The 13,463-nt window shown below is 37.1% G+C and overlaps 1 protein-coding gene across 4 annotated transcripts in view; it reads left to right on the forward strand.

Moving 5' to 3' along the window:
- ARMC8 (armadillo repeat containing 8) overlaps positions 1 to 13,463 on the forward strand; it is a 62,313-nt gene that overhangs the window by 23,785 nt on the left and 25,065 nt on the right. For 3 of the 4 annotated variants that reach the window (XM_035334765.1, XM_035334763.1, XM_035334766.1), the window contains 5 exons: positions 4,157 to 4,299; positions 4,401 to 4,498; positions 6,388 to 6,480; positions 10,413 to 10,472; positions 11,673 to 11,753. In XM_035334765.1, coding sequence (XP_035190656.1) covers positions 4,157 to 4,299; positions 4,401 to 4,498; positions 6,388 to 6,480; positions 10,413 to 10,472; positions 11,673 to 11,753 — 475 coding nt within the window. The remainder of the gene's footprint in view (positions 1 to 4,156; positions 4,300 to 4,400; positions 4,499 to 6,387; positions 6,481 to 10,412; positions 10,473 to 11,672; positions 11,754 to 13,463) is intronic. The other variant, XM_035334764.1, reaches the window with a different exon arrangement.

Consider the following 13,463-nt stretch of genomic DNA (forward strand, 5'->3'; position numbering starts at 1 on the left):
TGCAGTTCCTAGGTGTTCATGGCGTTCCCTGACGTATCTCTCTGGCTGGATTTACTGTCCTATCTCACTTAGTTACAATTGCCTGGGTACCTTTACTGACAGCTGAGAAAGAGGCTGTAATCTATTGCTCTTAAAAGTGCAGAGATGGAAGAAATTGTGTTCCATATAAACATTAGATTAGGCAAACCTTCTAGAAACTTGAAAAAGTCCAAATGCTGTGTTCTAAATTACCTAGCAGAAGCCTTGGATTAATGTTCATGAAGATGTTGCAACATCTTCCCATTAGGCTTAATTTCATTATCTGTCCCATGGGGATGAGTTTTACTGGGGGATCACTGCCTGAAGGGTGACTCAACAAGAATGTTAGCACCTTTTTGCATCTCCCATGCTTTTAGTATCTCCTGAAGCTCTCAGGCTCTACAAAATGAATCATGGTGATTCTAGAAGAGCCTTTTTCCAGTGTTTTCCTCCATGTTCAGTGGGAATCAAATGGCTGTCTACTTCTGTTCCTGAGACTTGCACCAACACCTGTAGCTGGAGATAAGACAAGTACCCCAATAATTTGTATATCTAAATCTCCAAAACCTGAATTGTAACATTCTTTTTCTCCCTACATGTACATGCTATTTTTCTACCTTTTTATCCTTTTAATCTTAAGACATGGGAGGAGTGGATTACAAATTTGTGTCCTTGCTGAATTTGTCTGTGCCAGACCCTGGAAACAGTAAACCAGTCAAGGGTTGTTTCTTGTCACAACAAAAGGATGCAGTCTTTGTCCGTAATGTTCAGTGGTAGTTTACTAATGCACAGTTTCCTCTTTACCTATTATATGGGTTCTCTTCATCTGAATTCTTTAATAATTCTTCAGTTTGACATTTAACTTGTTAATTTTCCATGTTACTTGGTGTCAGTTCTCTCTTTAAAGGAAAGCAACAGAAAATGTTATAATATGGATGTCTACTTCTGTGGAAACCCTAAATTGAAACCCAGGCATATTTTAAAGATATAGGAAAGGATATTATTAATATTTCAAAAACTTATTGTATGTACAAATCTGAACTTAAATTTTCATCTCACTAATTATAAAGCTGAGTTAAGTATTTCTATTTTAAACACAGAGACCATAGATTATAGTCAGCGTGTTTCATTTTCACACATCTGCTCCGAGAGTGGAGTGTTAAATGGGAAAGAAAACCGCAATTATGTTCTTCGTAAGGGAACAGCCTTCAGCATTAAGCCTGCTTTTGGATTTTGTAAAATTTCCTTTAAGAAAAATAGAATTGAATGTTTTAGGGTCTGACTGATCATTTCTTTGTACAAGGAACAGATTGATTATCAGTAATTATTAATAATTATTAATCCAAGACAGTTATTGGTGTGATATGTACAGAGAAGATGCATCTCCACATTTTTTTTCAGGACATTATTACTGAAAATGGAAGGAAATACTTCTGCATTTCTCAACTGAGGTCTAGGTTATTGAAAGCTTTTTTCATACACACACACACACACTCAGGAAAAAAAAAAGTGTCAGATACTGATGTTATCCAATTAGCAGGCGGCTGCGTACTTCCCAATGTACATCAGAGGAGTCTCCCTGTATTCCCCAGACAACTCAGTGTCTTGCTGAGTGGCTGCTTATGTTAGAAAATAACCAGTGAAAAGACTGGCTTCTTTCTTGTCTTAAACTCCTTAATTAAGGTTAGGTTTAATGTTTTTATTTTTTTTTCCATGTAGGAAAAGTGCTTCAGATGATTCCAAACAGAAACTCAACGTGTCTCCAAGTTTTAATAGTGGTTTCTAGTAGTATGTAGGCTTTCCTCTGCAGGGGCAGGGGAGGGATGCTGTTGGCAGTTGGCTTTGCCCCAGCATTCTGACAAATATTTCCCTTATTTCCCATTTCAGTCTATAAAAAACAACCTACTTTACAGCATGCTGCAGGCACATTTGTCTTGGGGTATAGTTGTGGATTTAGGGAGGATGGAGCCTTTAGTCCCATTTTGGAAGTTGTTTCATTTGCTTGACGGCAACATTTTTATTCCATACATGCTGAATTAAACTGAGTCAGTTTTGTGCTCCTGCATCATAAATGCATCATACTGCAGCATGGGCTCTATGTGAGCCTGGCTACGTCTTACACCTTCAGTCCGTGAGAGTTGTGACGTTCCTGCATTTGAAGGAGCAGGTTGAGAGAGTGTAGTGACAGCAGTAGGAATTTATTGTAGGAAGACTTAAGGTATTTCTTAGATACTAAATCATTTAAAATAATTATTACATATATATGCAATAAACTACTTATACCTGAAGCTGAGTGTTAGCAGGCTTTTCTTTTTACTCTCTACTCCCTGTGCTGAGATGCAAGACTATGCATGTGTCCTTGCTGATTTCTGTTCCTGGCTGGTCCGGGTAGGTTGTTGTAAGCATATTTTCTAAATGCCCCGACTATTTGAAGTCAAATCTTTCAGCTTGCTATTTAAATAATAACAAGAAAAAAGATAGCCAAACTTGTCATAAAGTGCTACGCATCATGCAAGATGTGTAACTGTTTCTAGCAGTGTAGTTGCTGGTAGAATATTTTGAAAACTGCACTGCAACATGTTTGCTAAGTGTGTGTGTAAGCCAGAAATGGTCAAATAAAAGCAAGTCTTGGGTGTTAAAACTGCTGTATAGGTTACTGCAAAGAACTTACTCATCTTCTGATCTGCTTATGGCAACTCCTGTCTTTTTTTTTTTTTTTTTTTTTTTTTTTTACTATTCCTCTAACGTGATGTAGTTTTGTCTGTTGGCCTCTTATTTTAGGTTTTGAACCTAGGGGATTCTAAGAAGCAGTTCTGCTTTATGTAAGTGGGAAGCATGTGCAGTGGGTGTTTAAGGTACCCTTCTGTGTACCTGTTTGTGTGGGGCTGATGGCACTTCCCTAATGGGCCCTTTCCAGTCCTGTGTTCCTAAATTGCATTTAGCTACTGTATTTCTGGTTATTTTTTCACTTGCCTTTTTTAGGCAGTCAGCTTTGGGAGGATTTTGTTCAGGGGTCTGTTCATCTAGTTCTTAACCCTTCCGCAATGGGATGGATTTTGACTGGTGCCTTTGTGCTCTGGGAGGAGGCTTTGGTGTATTGCCTGGTTTTAGAAAAGACCCTTTCAAACTAAACAGAGCAGTGCATTACTACATTGAGACTATTCCTATCTTTGCACAATAAATCTAGAAAAGTGACTGTGTATCTTGCATATACAGAGGATTGTATCTCAATGTCCGAGTCATCTTACCTGTTACAGTTCTGCTGAGACTTGTAATGAGGGAACCCTTAGTTAAATGGATCTTATAAATGATGCTGATCTTAAAGTGATTATCTTTTGTGCTGGTACGAGGTAGGAATCTGGTTACTCTCTGGGCTCTTCGTGAGACTCAGATTTATACTGAAAGTGTTTGGAGACCTCTGCTGTGATTCGGGTGCCACCAATATAATCTAAAATATGTAAGATCTCCTAGGTATCTTGACACTGTATAAATTATCCATAGTGATTGAAACCCAAAGATGCACATCTAGCAAGGTGTTTTTGTTTTTTTTTAGTGCTGAAGTGATCATGTTTACGTACTACTCAGCTACTGTTCTGCATATAAAACTTTTGTGGGCTTGCTTTATGTTCATATAGGCTAATTTCTCAGTGTTCAAACTCCCAGCACCAATGTTGATGCTCGATGATGGAATTATTTTGCAACTGTGATCCAGAAGAAGTTGCTGCCAAAGATAACATGCATCACAACAGCAGTAATTATTTCTCTAGGTGTAAGGGGTGATGTGTGAGGTTCCCTCTCCCACTGACATCAAACTACAGACTCATTTCCTTTAATTCAAATTTGGGATCTTCCTGGTAACCTGAAAGACATCCTCATGGATCTCAGTACAGTGGCATTATATTTTTAGAAAAAGCAGTGTGGTATCTTTCTAGCATAACTGAAAGTAAAACCTTTGTAGGAACATACAGTGTAAAAATACTCTTACGACAAAAATGTTCAGCATACTCTTTTGTTTGGATTTCATCCTTGTATTAAGGATTTTATCTTCTTTACGTAGCAGGATTCAGATTACTTTTTTTACTTGACTGACAAGTACTCTTCTATTTGAATTTTCTTCTAAAAGTAGTTCTGTTTCCAGGTTGCTGTATTTGCTTCAGCAAGAAACCTCCAGCACAGAACTGAGAACAGAATGTGCAGTGGTCCTGGGAAGCCTTGCAATGGGTACAGAGAATAATGTCAAATCCCTACTAGACTGCCATATTATTCCAGCCTTATTGCAAGGTACTTTTCACTCACTATAATCTATGTAAGTAAATGTTTCTAAAGTACTTAAATAAGCCAAGAAAATGAAACTGAATATTAGTTTTTGCTTATATGTATAGGATTACTGTCGCCAGATTTGAAGTTTATTGAAGCTTGCCTACGATGTCTCCGTACCATTTTCATTAGTCCTGTAACTCCAGAGGATCTACTATACGCTGTAAGTTGTAAGCAGATTATTCTATCCTTTTCATTATAATGCTGTTCTAGTGTGTTAAAGCTTACGGAGTTGGGAGCTTCCTAAAATTAACAGATAAAGACAAGAATCTGTTTTAATGGGTCAAATGTGTTACACCACAGAGGAATCCTGGGGATGTCATCAGTCTGTTTTGCTTTAACTTAAGGAAGGAGACACATAGAAGTTTCTGAGACCTGTTAAGACTTGTGAAGATTTTAATGTGTTTTTCTTATGAGCAAGGTTGGTTTATTAGCTGCGTTTGGTTTCTTGTTGAAATTTGCTGTTCTGGTTTTCATATGCCCAAAACCCAGTACCTGTTTAGTTTACCCACCACTGCAGACTGACTTTGTGAGGGAGAATCAAGAAGACACTTTGTGATGATTATGACCACCAGCGCTAATAAAATATACTTGGGGGTTTAATATCCACTGTTGTCCTACAACCAAACCAACTCCTTGCAAGCCCGTGGACGCTGCAGTTGAGAATCAGTCAGGGTGTTTGTTTATATGCCATATGTAAAGGCAGAAGATCAGGTGGAGCTACTCTAAACTAGACTCTAAGAATACTGCTTAGAATAGTTTGTCCTTTGCTTTTCCAATGCACATAAGCTTGCAGTGAGCATGGATGTACAGCTGGTGTATCTGGAAGAACTCCAGTTCCTAGTAAGTAACTTTTCCTAGAAGACACTGAAAAGGCAAATAAGTCTGTACCATGTCAATCCCTTCCAGTGATTAAGAAACAAACAATTGAAACAGAAGTTACTTTTGTTCTCTGTGCATTTCTTGGGTCTGTCTATCTGTTTTCTGTTGAGATGAACAAGTCTGGATTGTTGGCAGCAAAATTTTCTAAAGTCTGCTAAATCCACAATATTTAAACATATAGATCTTAAAAATAAATATTGAAAAGCTTTGTTTAATCTCAAATATGGATACAAATACAATAGGAGAGACTTAATGCATGTTTATTTTGCTCATATAAAAAGTATTACTAGAAACTTCCCAAATAATTGAGAAATAAAATTTCAGAAATCACTGTGTGTCACTGAAGCTATAGTCATTATAGCTATTGGGCTACTGTTACTTTCATTATCGTAAAAGTAGCTAATGAGCATGAAGATTTTGCTCTACTTCTAATCCACTTCTTCCCTGGTAAGAGAGTTGCAATTCCTTAGTCATTCTCCTGCAGGTAAAACAGAGTCTGGTTTACTTCTGTACAGTCAACTTATGCTATAAGTTCTCTGGACAGGAAGAATCCTTGAGTTCTTTCATCTCCTCTGTTTGGTACCTTTCATCTCATGGCAGTAATTTAGTTTTTCACCTTTCCAAACTAAAATGGTCAGTGTTCCTGTTAATGTTATCCCCTCTGACTGAGAGCTACTGGTAAAAGTAACTGATGGCTTTGAAACGGTGTCATTTTGTACCTTGCCATAAGGCTCAAGAAGTAACTGGCTGTGTTTTCAGAAGGGAAGTTCCATGTGTAATGATTTTCTTTTGCTGTGATTTGCTTGGAGTTCTTTTTTGGTTTTGTTTTCCCATGAAGTGAAGGTCTTGGACACGAAAGCAAGAGCTTTCATACCTGGCACTGACTCCTGTGTCGTTCCCCTGTCCTCCCCGCTGTGAGAGTGCCTCTTAGAACAGTCACTTGTGTCTTAAGGTATCTCATGGACTACTTTAATGGTCTTGTCTTGTGTCTTGACCTGATGGAATTGAGAACTCCGGTGTTTCATTCTGGAACAATTTATATTGGGAAACGAAGAATGTGGAATTAGGAAATGTGTAGAATATGGTATTAGTACTCCTTTAAGTAACAAACTGTTAACAAACAATGCTGAAATGGTCTTAATACTTTTTTCTTTTCTGGCTTGTTTCCAGGATGCTACAGTTATCTCCCACCTCATGGCACTGCTCAGTAGGTCTCGATATACACAGGAATACATATGTCAGATCTTCTCACATTGCTGCAAAGTAAGAAAGAGAATACATGTTCTCTGAGTCTTCTTGTGTTTCTGGCATATAAGAAGCTGTATGAGATGATAATGCCTTTTGTGGCAGGAACCTAAGGACAGTAATGACCAAACTGCCATTGCTCTGGATTTGTTGTCACGTTTATTGGGGTTGGTAGATGTTTCTCTACAGTAAAACAAAACATGCAAATAAGTAATTTTTGGGGTGTCTCTTTGTGTGTGTGTGTGTATATATATATATATGGCTACTAAACAAAATCATCAGTCTAGGCAAATACCAACTCTCACTATTCTCAGTATAAATGTAGGAAGACTTCATTTTTTTCCTCTGGAAGTTTCAAAAAAGTATGAGCGTCTCTTTGCAGAGGGCTTGCATCTGCTTTCAAACCATCTGTTTTAAACCCAGAGCAGTTTCTAAGAGGTGGTGTAAGCTGAGAGGAGGAACCATACTCTTCACAGCTGAGCTGTACCAGTTTCAGGTTTATCCAGATACATGTTCATTCCTGTTACATAATGCAATTCTCCTAATCTGGGAAAACTTCTAATTTAAAAACAGCAACAACCCCACCCCAAACAGAGTTTTGTTCTCAGGCTGCCTTGTAGTCTTGAGACATCCTGATTTTCTGCACTATAGCCCCAGTTTTCCCACACCACTATATTATTATATTATTATTGTTTCTTTTGGTAGTTACTATACGTGCAGGTTATGCAGTAACAGTTTCAATTCAGTGCAGAAAATCAGAATTGTATAGCATCTTTCCCATTTAGAAACAGTTTATAACTAAAAGATCATAGACTATATTTATCTGCTAGACTGAAAAATGAAAGTATTCCAAAATTTATGAATTTATAAGTATTTACCTCCAAAAGTCTATCTTACTGCTTGAAAATGAGTCTTCAGAAACTGAATTGTTTCTTTGTTTTGAATGTATGTTTATCCAATTTCATTTCTTCTGTTAAATGAAACTGAGGACTGAAGACTGTAGAGTGATTTAAAAATTGAACTCAGCTGCTAATATTTATAGAATTGTTAAAGCAAGCATAGTAAGATAAAATCCTGCACTGGACTGTAGAAGTTCAAATCTGTAGTTAATGTTGGGAAAGGAATTTGGTATTTTAAGAAGAAAAATGCACCAGTGGCTCTCCTTTTTCTGCCTGTTATTTTTTATATATTTTTTTAATTTGGAAAGTCTTAGTGCCAAAAACATTATTGTAAAGAATAAAAAACCTAATAGAATTTGAATGAAAATGTCTGCTTCTGCTGGAGCTGCTTTTAAGTTGAAAATTAGAGCAGCTGGAACATCCAAGTCATCCTTCAGTCTTCTTATTGAGGGGGAATACTAATTTGAGTAGGAATTAGTAGTTCATCCAGCTTCCCCTTATCTGGGGGTGAAGAGAGGTGCTGTAAGGGTTTGGAGCAGGCAGTGGGAAAATTGCAATGTGAGCTGTTTTGTCTGATTGTTCCTAGGTACTGTCAGGTCAAGACACAAATAAGTCATGCCTGTCCAATGACAAACACGGGCACCTCACGTTTAAATGGCCCTTGAGCATCTCTGTAATAGGCTGAGTTACTTGAACTGTTGAAAAGTTGGGCCTTCTTGGCACACAAGAAAAATAACACAGGGCTGATTATATACGGAGGTACAGAACGCTTGTCCAGTCATAGCTCGGTGGCAATACAAACCATGCTGGCTGTGTGAAAACTGCTGCGTAACTTCAGGTAGCTAACCCAATCTGAAAACAGAGTCATCATTTTCCAAATGAGTTGCTTCCTTGTAGCTCCGCTGACTCCTGCTGACTTACATCTCAGATATATGGTTAACAAAATGTAAGCCCAGTCACGCTGTAAGAGAATAAGAAAGGTCGTATGAACCCGCTGTACTGTTTTCCAACACCTACTCCACTCCCAAAGCCTCTCTCAAACAAAACTCGCAGTGAATGTTTTCAGAAATCCGAGTTTTTGGAAGAAAAAGGCTGATATTGTGAACAGACAGAAACATGAATGCACAGGAAAAGCAGAGTAATGGCTATGAATAGCAGGACATGTAATTGTGTTTACAGAATAAATATTTAGCTATGTAGAAAAAGAAAAACATTTGTGGTTGAGTAAACAGATCATTAGAAATGTTAAATTGATCAAGAACTCATTTCTCCCTTGTTCTGGCAAATGCATGTCTTGAGTGTAGCTGTAAACTGTCCCCTTCTTTCTTATTTTGATTAGTTCTTGGATTTCAGATCTGGTAACTAAGACAAAACATCAATTCGGTATTCTCAGACTTAATAAAGTGCATCTAGTAGAGTGAAGCAAGGGATTTTCTGCTTTGTGTGAAAAATTCATTCTTATCACTAAAAAATGCTAAATACTTCTGAAAGTTTCAGTATTCAGAACACTTTTAATGAAGACTCCCCCTAAAAAGCCATGATTGAGAGAACCTTTCTATTTTTTTCCCTGAAGAAATGTTACTACTATAAGTATTGATGTCTTATTTTTTTTCACTTCACATTAATAGATTTATGCATTAAACAAATGGTGACATATCTCAACTTCTGCCCCCCTTGTTTCTTCATACTCTTCTCTGCTTAGATTTGTGCTCCGTTTTCTCTCTTCCTGGCCAGAGTCCTGTTTGGTCGGGTTTCTCAGGTTCCTTGTTTCATGCCTGCTCGGATTTCACTGGAAAAGCTCAGACCTGTTCTCCTTAGCTAGGAAATCCTTAATTCAGGTTCCTAGCGTATTGCTGTTGTTGTCTGCTTGTACTTCATGCTTTTACTGCTTGTCACTGCATTTTTAGAGTTAAAATTGAGTGGTGGAAAATGCTGACTCTGGAAAAGAGCCATTCTAAGCAAAGGAAAGTGTTGGTTTACAGGGGAGTGGATGCAGTTTTTAGCATACGTAGTTAGGACTCTATCAACATACCAGCAAAACCAAGTGAACTGAAATCAGGTTGATGTGCAAGGCTTGTTAAAATGCAAGTCAAAAAGTACTTTCTAAGATTCTCTATCACAGTTGATTAGTTTCCAGAGAAAGTGACGTGAGTAGGTAAACTTTACTATTTTAATGGTCAAGTTGGAAAGATAAGGTACGCATTTGGAAACAAACGGTTGGATGAATGATTTGAAAAGATAGTGCTGGAAATTATATCTGAACGCGGTGACATCTCTGCGTAAGTAATACATTCACTGCCAGCTGGAAATTAAAATCTCGTGTCTGGGAAAGATCCAGGATAAAGCCTGTAATCAGGGCAGCTTCCTCGCAAGCCCATTCTGAGAATATTTTCTTATGTGATCCTAGGCCTGGTGCTGGATCCCTGAACCTTGGTACATTTACATTTAGGTATCTGCTTCTAAACTTCTGTTATGGAATGAATTGTTACGCTGTTCTATCCTTCGGCTTTCTTGAAAAATCAGCATTTAGGATGGAAAATTATACAAGAAATGTGACTTCTCTCTGGAATATTACATCTCTTGATTATATTTGGAGAAAATGATCCCTGAAATAGAACTGGCTCCTGGAACTCTGTTAGGATGCCCAGAGAGAAACAGAGCCAAAAGGCCTTGCTATTAGACTGCTGTCGGAGATATTGGAAATAGAAAATAATGATGCATTGTGATAGCAAGATTTCACATGTATGTTTGAAGCGGTCTCTATTTATGAGTTGGTACTCAACCTGATTGTGCATTGAGCAAGCAGGATTGGTGCGTGCAAACACAGCGTGTACAGATTGGATATATTCAAGTCCAGCAAGTTATGCAGCTATGAATACACCCAAGTGTTACCTCTGTACTTGCACCCGTCCTGTTTGCGCAGGGTTTACTTTTAATCTCTTTGAAAAATCAGTAATACCCATGAATTACTAGAACAATCTAGGTCAATATGATTTTTTTAAAGTTTAAGTTCATTCATATTTTTCACATCTTTTAATATCTGTTCTTCAGCTTCAACACTGGCATAGCTGCGGCTTTAAATCATTGCCTCAGCCACTTCTGTGTGCCAATGTAAGTTGTTTTCCTACTTCAACCATGCTATTTTAATTGCATTTTTTTGGTAGAAAGCTCTTGGTGGCAGTAGCAGCTGAAGCATCTCTTAAAGCACCAGATATGTTGCATCTAAAAGTAACTTTCATACTTTTTTTTCCTTAGAGGTAAGGGATGTTTGAAAATGGTTCCTTTGAACATAAGAGGAATCTGATTTCAGCTGTATCTCAGATCTGAAAATAAAGCGACACTTATGCGTACTGGGGTGTGTAGATATGCCCATGAACTCAGCTGGGTTTGAATATAAAATTAAGGAGTGAAGATGCTTTCTTCACTTGCAGATTAGTCGAGAAAATGTATCAAGGTATGATTAATGCTGTGACATTACAAAAGCAGAATTCAAATTGCGCATGGCCGATGTTTAATGCAAAAATGACTGGAGTCATGAATCTACTTCTAAAGAAGTGTTTGTAAGTCACAGACCAAATCTCCCAAGAGACGCTGAGAGCTGTGGGCCCCACTGGTGTTTTGTGTTTTTTTTTTTCTGACCTCATTGAGCCTTGTCATGCTACAGAATTTGAGACCTTCCTACTGCAGAATTCAGTACTTGTGTTTAATTCCAAATGCTTTTTAAATCTTGGAAAAATATTGATCTATCAGCCATTGTTGACTTAAGTCTTGAGCCAATAAATGGGTGATGGCTGTTTAGATTTATGGCTAAATATGTTTGAAATTAAAATCTGTAGGAGGAAAATGTGAATCTGTTCTCAAAGCACTGTCACATTCTGTCTGGAAACAGTTTTAGAACTAATTCTATTTCTTCTGAAGTTAGAATTGCTGAAAATGTTTAATATTACACACAAAAACAGTTAGTGACTGGAGATATTTTAAATGATTTGTGGAGAAAATCGGGAGCTTTCCATTGTTTCCAATATGAGGAATAGAAACATAAGTAGTCTATCCATGTTTCTTTATTTATGAAAAATAATAGTTTCCAATTGAAGTGAAAAGTGAAAATTATTACCAGAAAAGGACAAATGCTATAAATTGGAGATGGACTTCTTTATTTAAGAAATAAAAAGTTGGTATGCCAACTGATCTCGAAGTACGTGCTAGTTAATCTACCTTTAAATACTTTAAAAAAGTTGAGCTAGTGGAAACCTTATGCGTGTTCTTTAACGATATATATATATAATTGCATTTTTATGTTTTCCTTTGTAGGGTCCAGATCACCAGACAATCTTGTTTAACCATGGAGCAGTTCAGAATATCGCACATCTGTTAGTCTCCACCTCCTACAAAGTAAGACATGAAAATTATTCGGTGTCTTGTATATGCTGTGATGCCAGTGATGTTGATTTAAAAAAAAAAAAAAGTACGTGTATGAACTAAAACTGTAAATATGTGTAATGTTCATTTCTAGAATAAAAATTGTTTTTACCTGCCATATGGATTTCTATCAAAATGAGACCTATTATTTTGGAATGCTCTGTTGAGTTAGAATATCGTTTATTAAAACAGACCTGACATTTGTTGATCTGACAGAGGCCAGTCACTTGGCAAACCAATAAAAATGGTCTAATACGCTGAATGTTAAATTATTTAAAAAAAAGAATGAGAAGAAAAGCAAAAGATGAGCTGTCCTAAACAGAAGTCATCCTTGAGAAAATATGAACATGGAATCTGTGAAGGCCACCAGCTACCAGTGTTTTCTGCTCACATGCCTCAGCTCCATCCTCTGTTATGTTTTTGGGAAGTCCATCCTTGGCTATCTCAACATACCACTGCTGGGAAGAAGCATCATAGTGTACACATATTGTGGCAAGGAGGGTCAACTGGCTGTTTTCAGTCTGAGGCCAAAATTTCAAATCCGAAGCATAGCTGTAGCAGTCTGCTGTAAATTACTTAAAATGTTGGAGTGTGTGAAGTGCTTTCCAAAGCTTTTCAGTGTAACTTCGTGTTTTGTTTTGTTTTGTTTTTTGGAGAGCTAGCAGATATCTGGTATGCAAATAATTTTGAAATCTGTCAGAAGCCAATCCTGTGATCTCTAAACAGTCAAACTGTTATGGACTTTCTTATGAAGGTAGCAGCTTATTCCCCCCTCCCCAGATGTACGAATATCATCATTCTAAAAGTTAGAAACACATGAAAGTATCCATGTTTATACTGAGTTATTTTTATTGCAATATCTAATACAAAATATCTAATGTTTTTGTGCCATTTTTATTTTGTTGAAAAAAGGCTGTTCACTGCTTGATGAAGACTAGAGGACATAATTGTTCTTGTCTTATTTCAGTCTGCAATGTAATACAGAACATTCTCAGTAACTGAAGTATCTTTCAGCAGGAAAGCAAGGCTTCATATAAGAATTTCATGTAAAGGGAAACTTGGTGCTTTGTTCCAGGGCCTAATTATCTTATGTGGTGGTTTTTGTTTTTGTTGGATTTTGTTTATTTTTATAAATCCAGTTGGAAGTATGCTGTCTTTAATGTTTTGTTAGTGAGACTGACAGATTTCTATTTTCTGTCTTTCTGTATTAAGAAGTTTTCACCGTGATTAGGGAACATTTTGTTCATTCTTCCATCAGCCTATTTTTTTTCAGCCTGTGTTGTAAGGTGAATTTTCCAAGCCATGCATCTGTTTGAACCTTCCCTAATTTTTTTCAATCAGCTTTTTTAAAATAAAGAAATAGGAGCTTGGCAAAATTTTCAAGTCACTTTTTCACCAAGATATATGTAACATTGCATTAGATAGAATACGTATTTAGTCCTACCAGACTGGAAGATGTAGGATTGTTTATTCCTTGCTAGTTTGGTCAAACTTTTAAATTCTAGGTGTACGTACTGAACCACTTCTTGGTGATTTTCATACACTTCCCTCTGTTAATACTCCCAAGGTTAACAGCCTAATTGTTATCTCAGCTGCTTTCTTAGCGTTCTCAGTAAATGCAAATTCTTGGCCTTCTCGTGTAATTGATGCATTTTTGTGGAATACAAGCTATGTCATTCTCAT

This window comes from Oxyura jamaicensis, chromosome 9 (assembly GCF_011077185.1).
Source record: "Oxyura jamaicensis isolate SHBP4307 breed ruddy duck chromosome 9, BPBGC_Ojam_1.0, whole genome shotgun sequence".
Lineage (NCBI taxonomy): Eukaryota > Metazoa > Chordata > Aves > Anseriformes > Anatidae > Oxyura > Oxyura jamaicensis.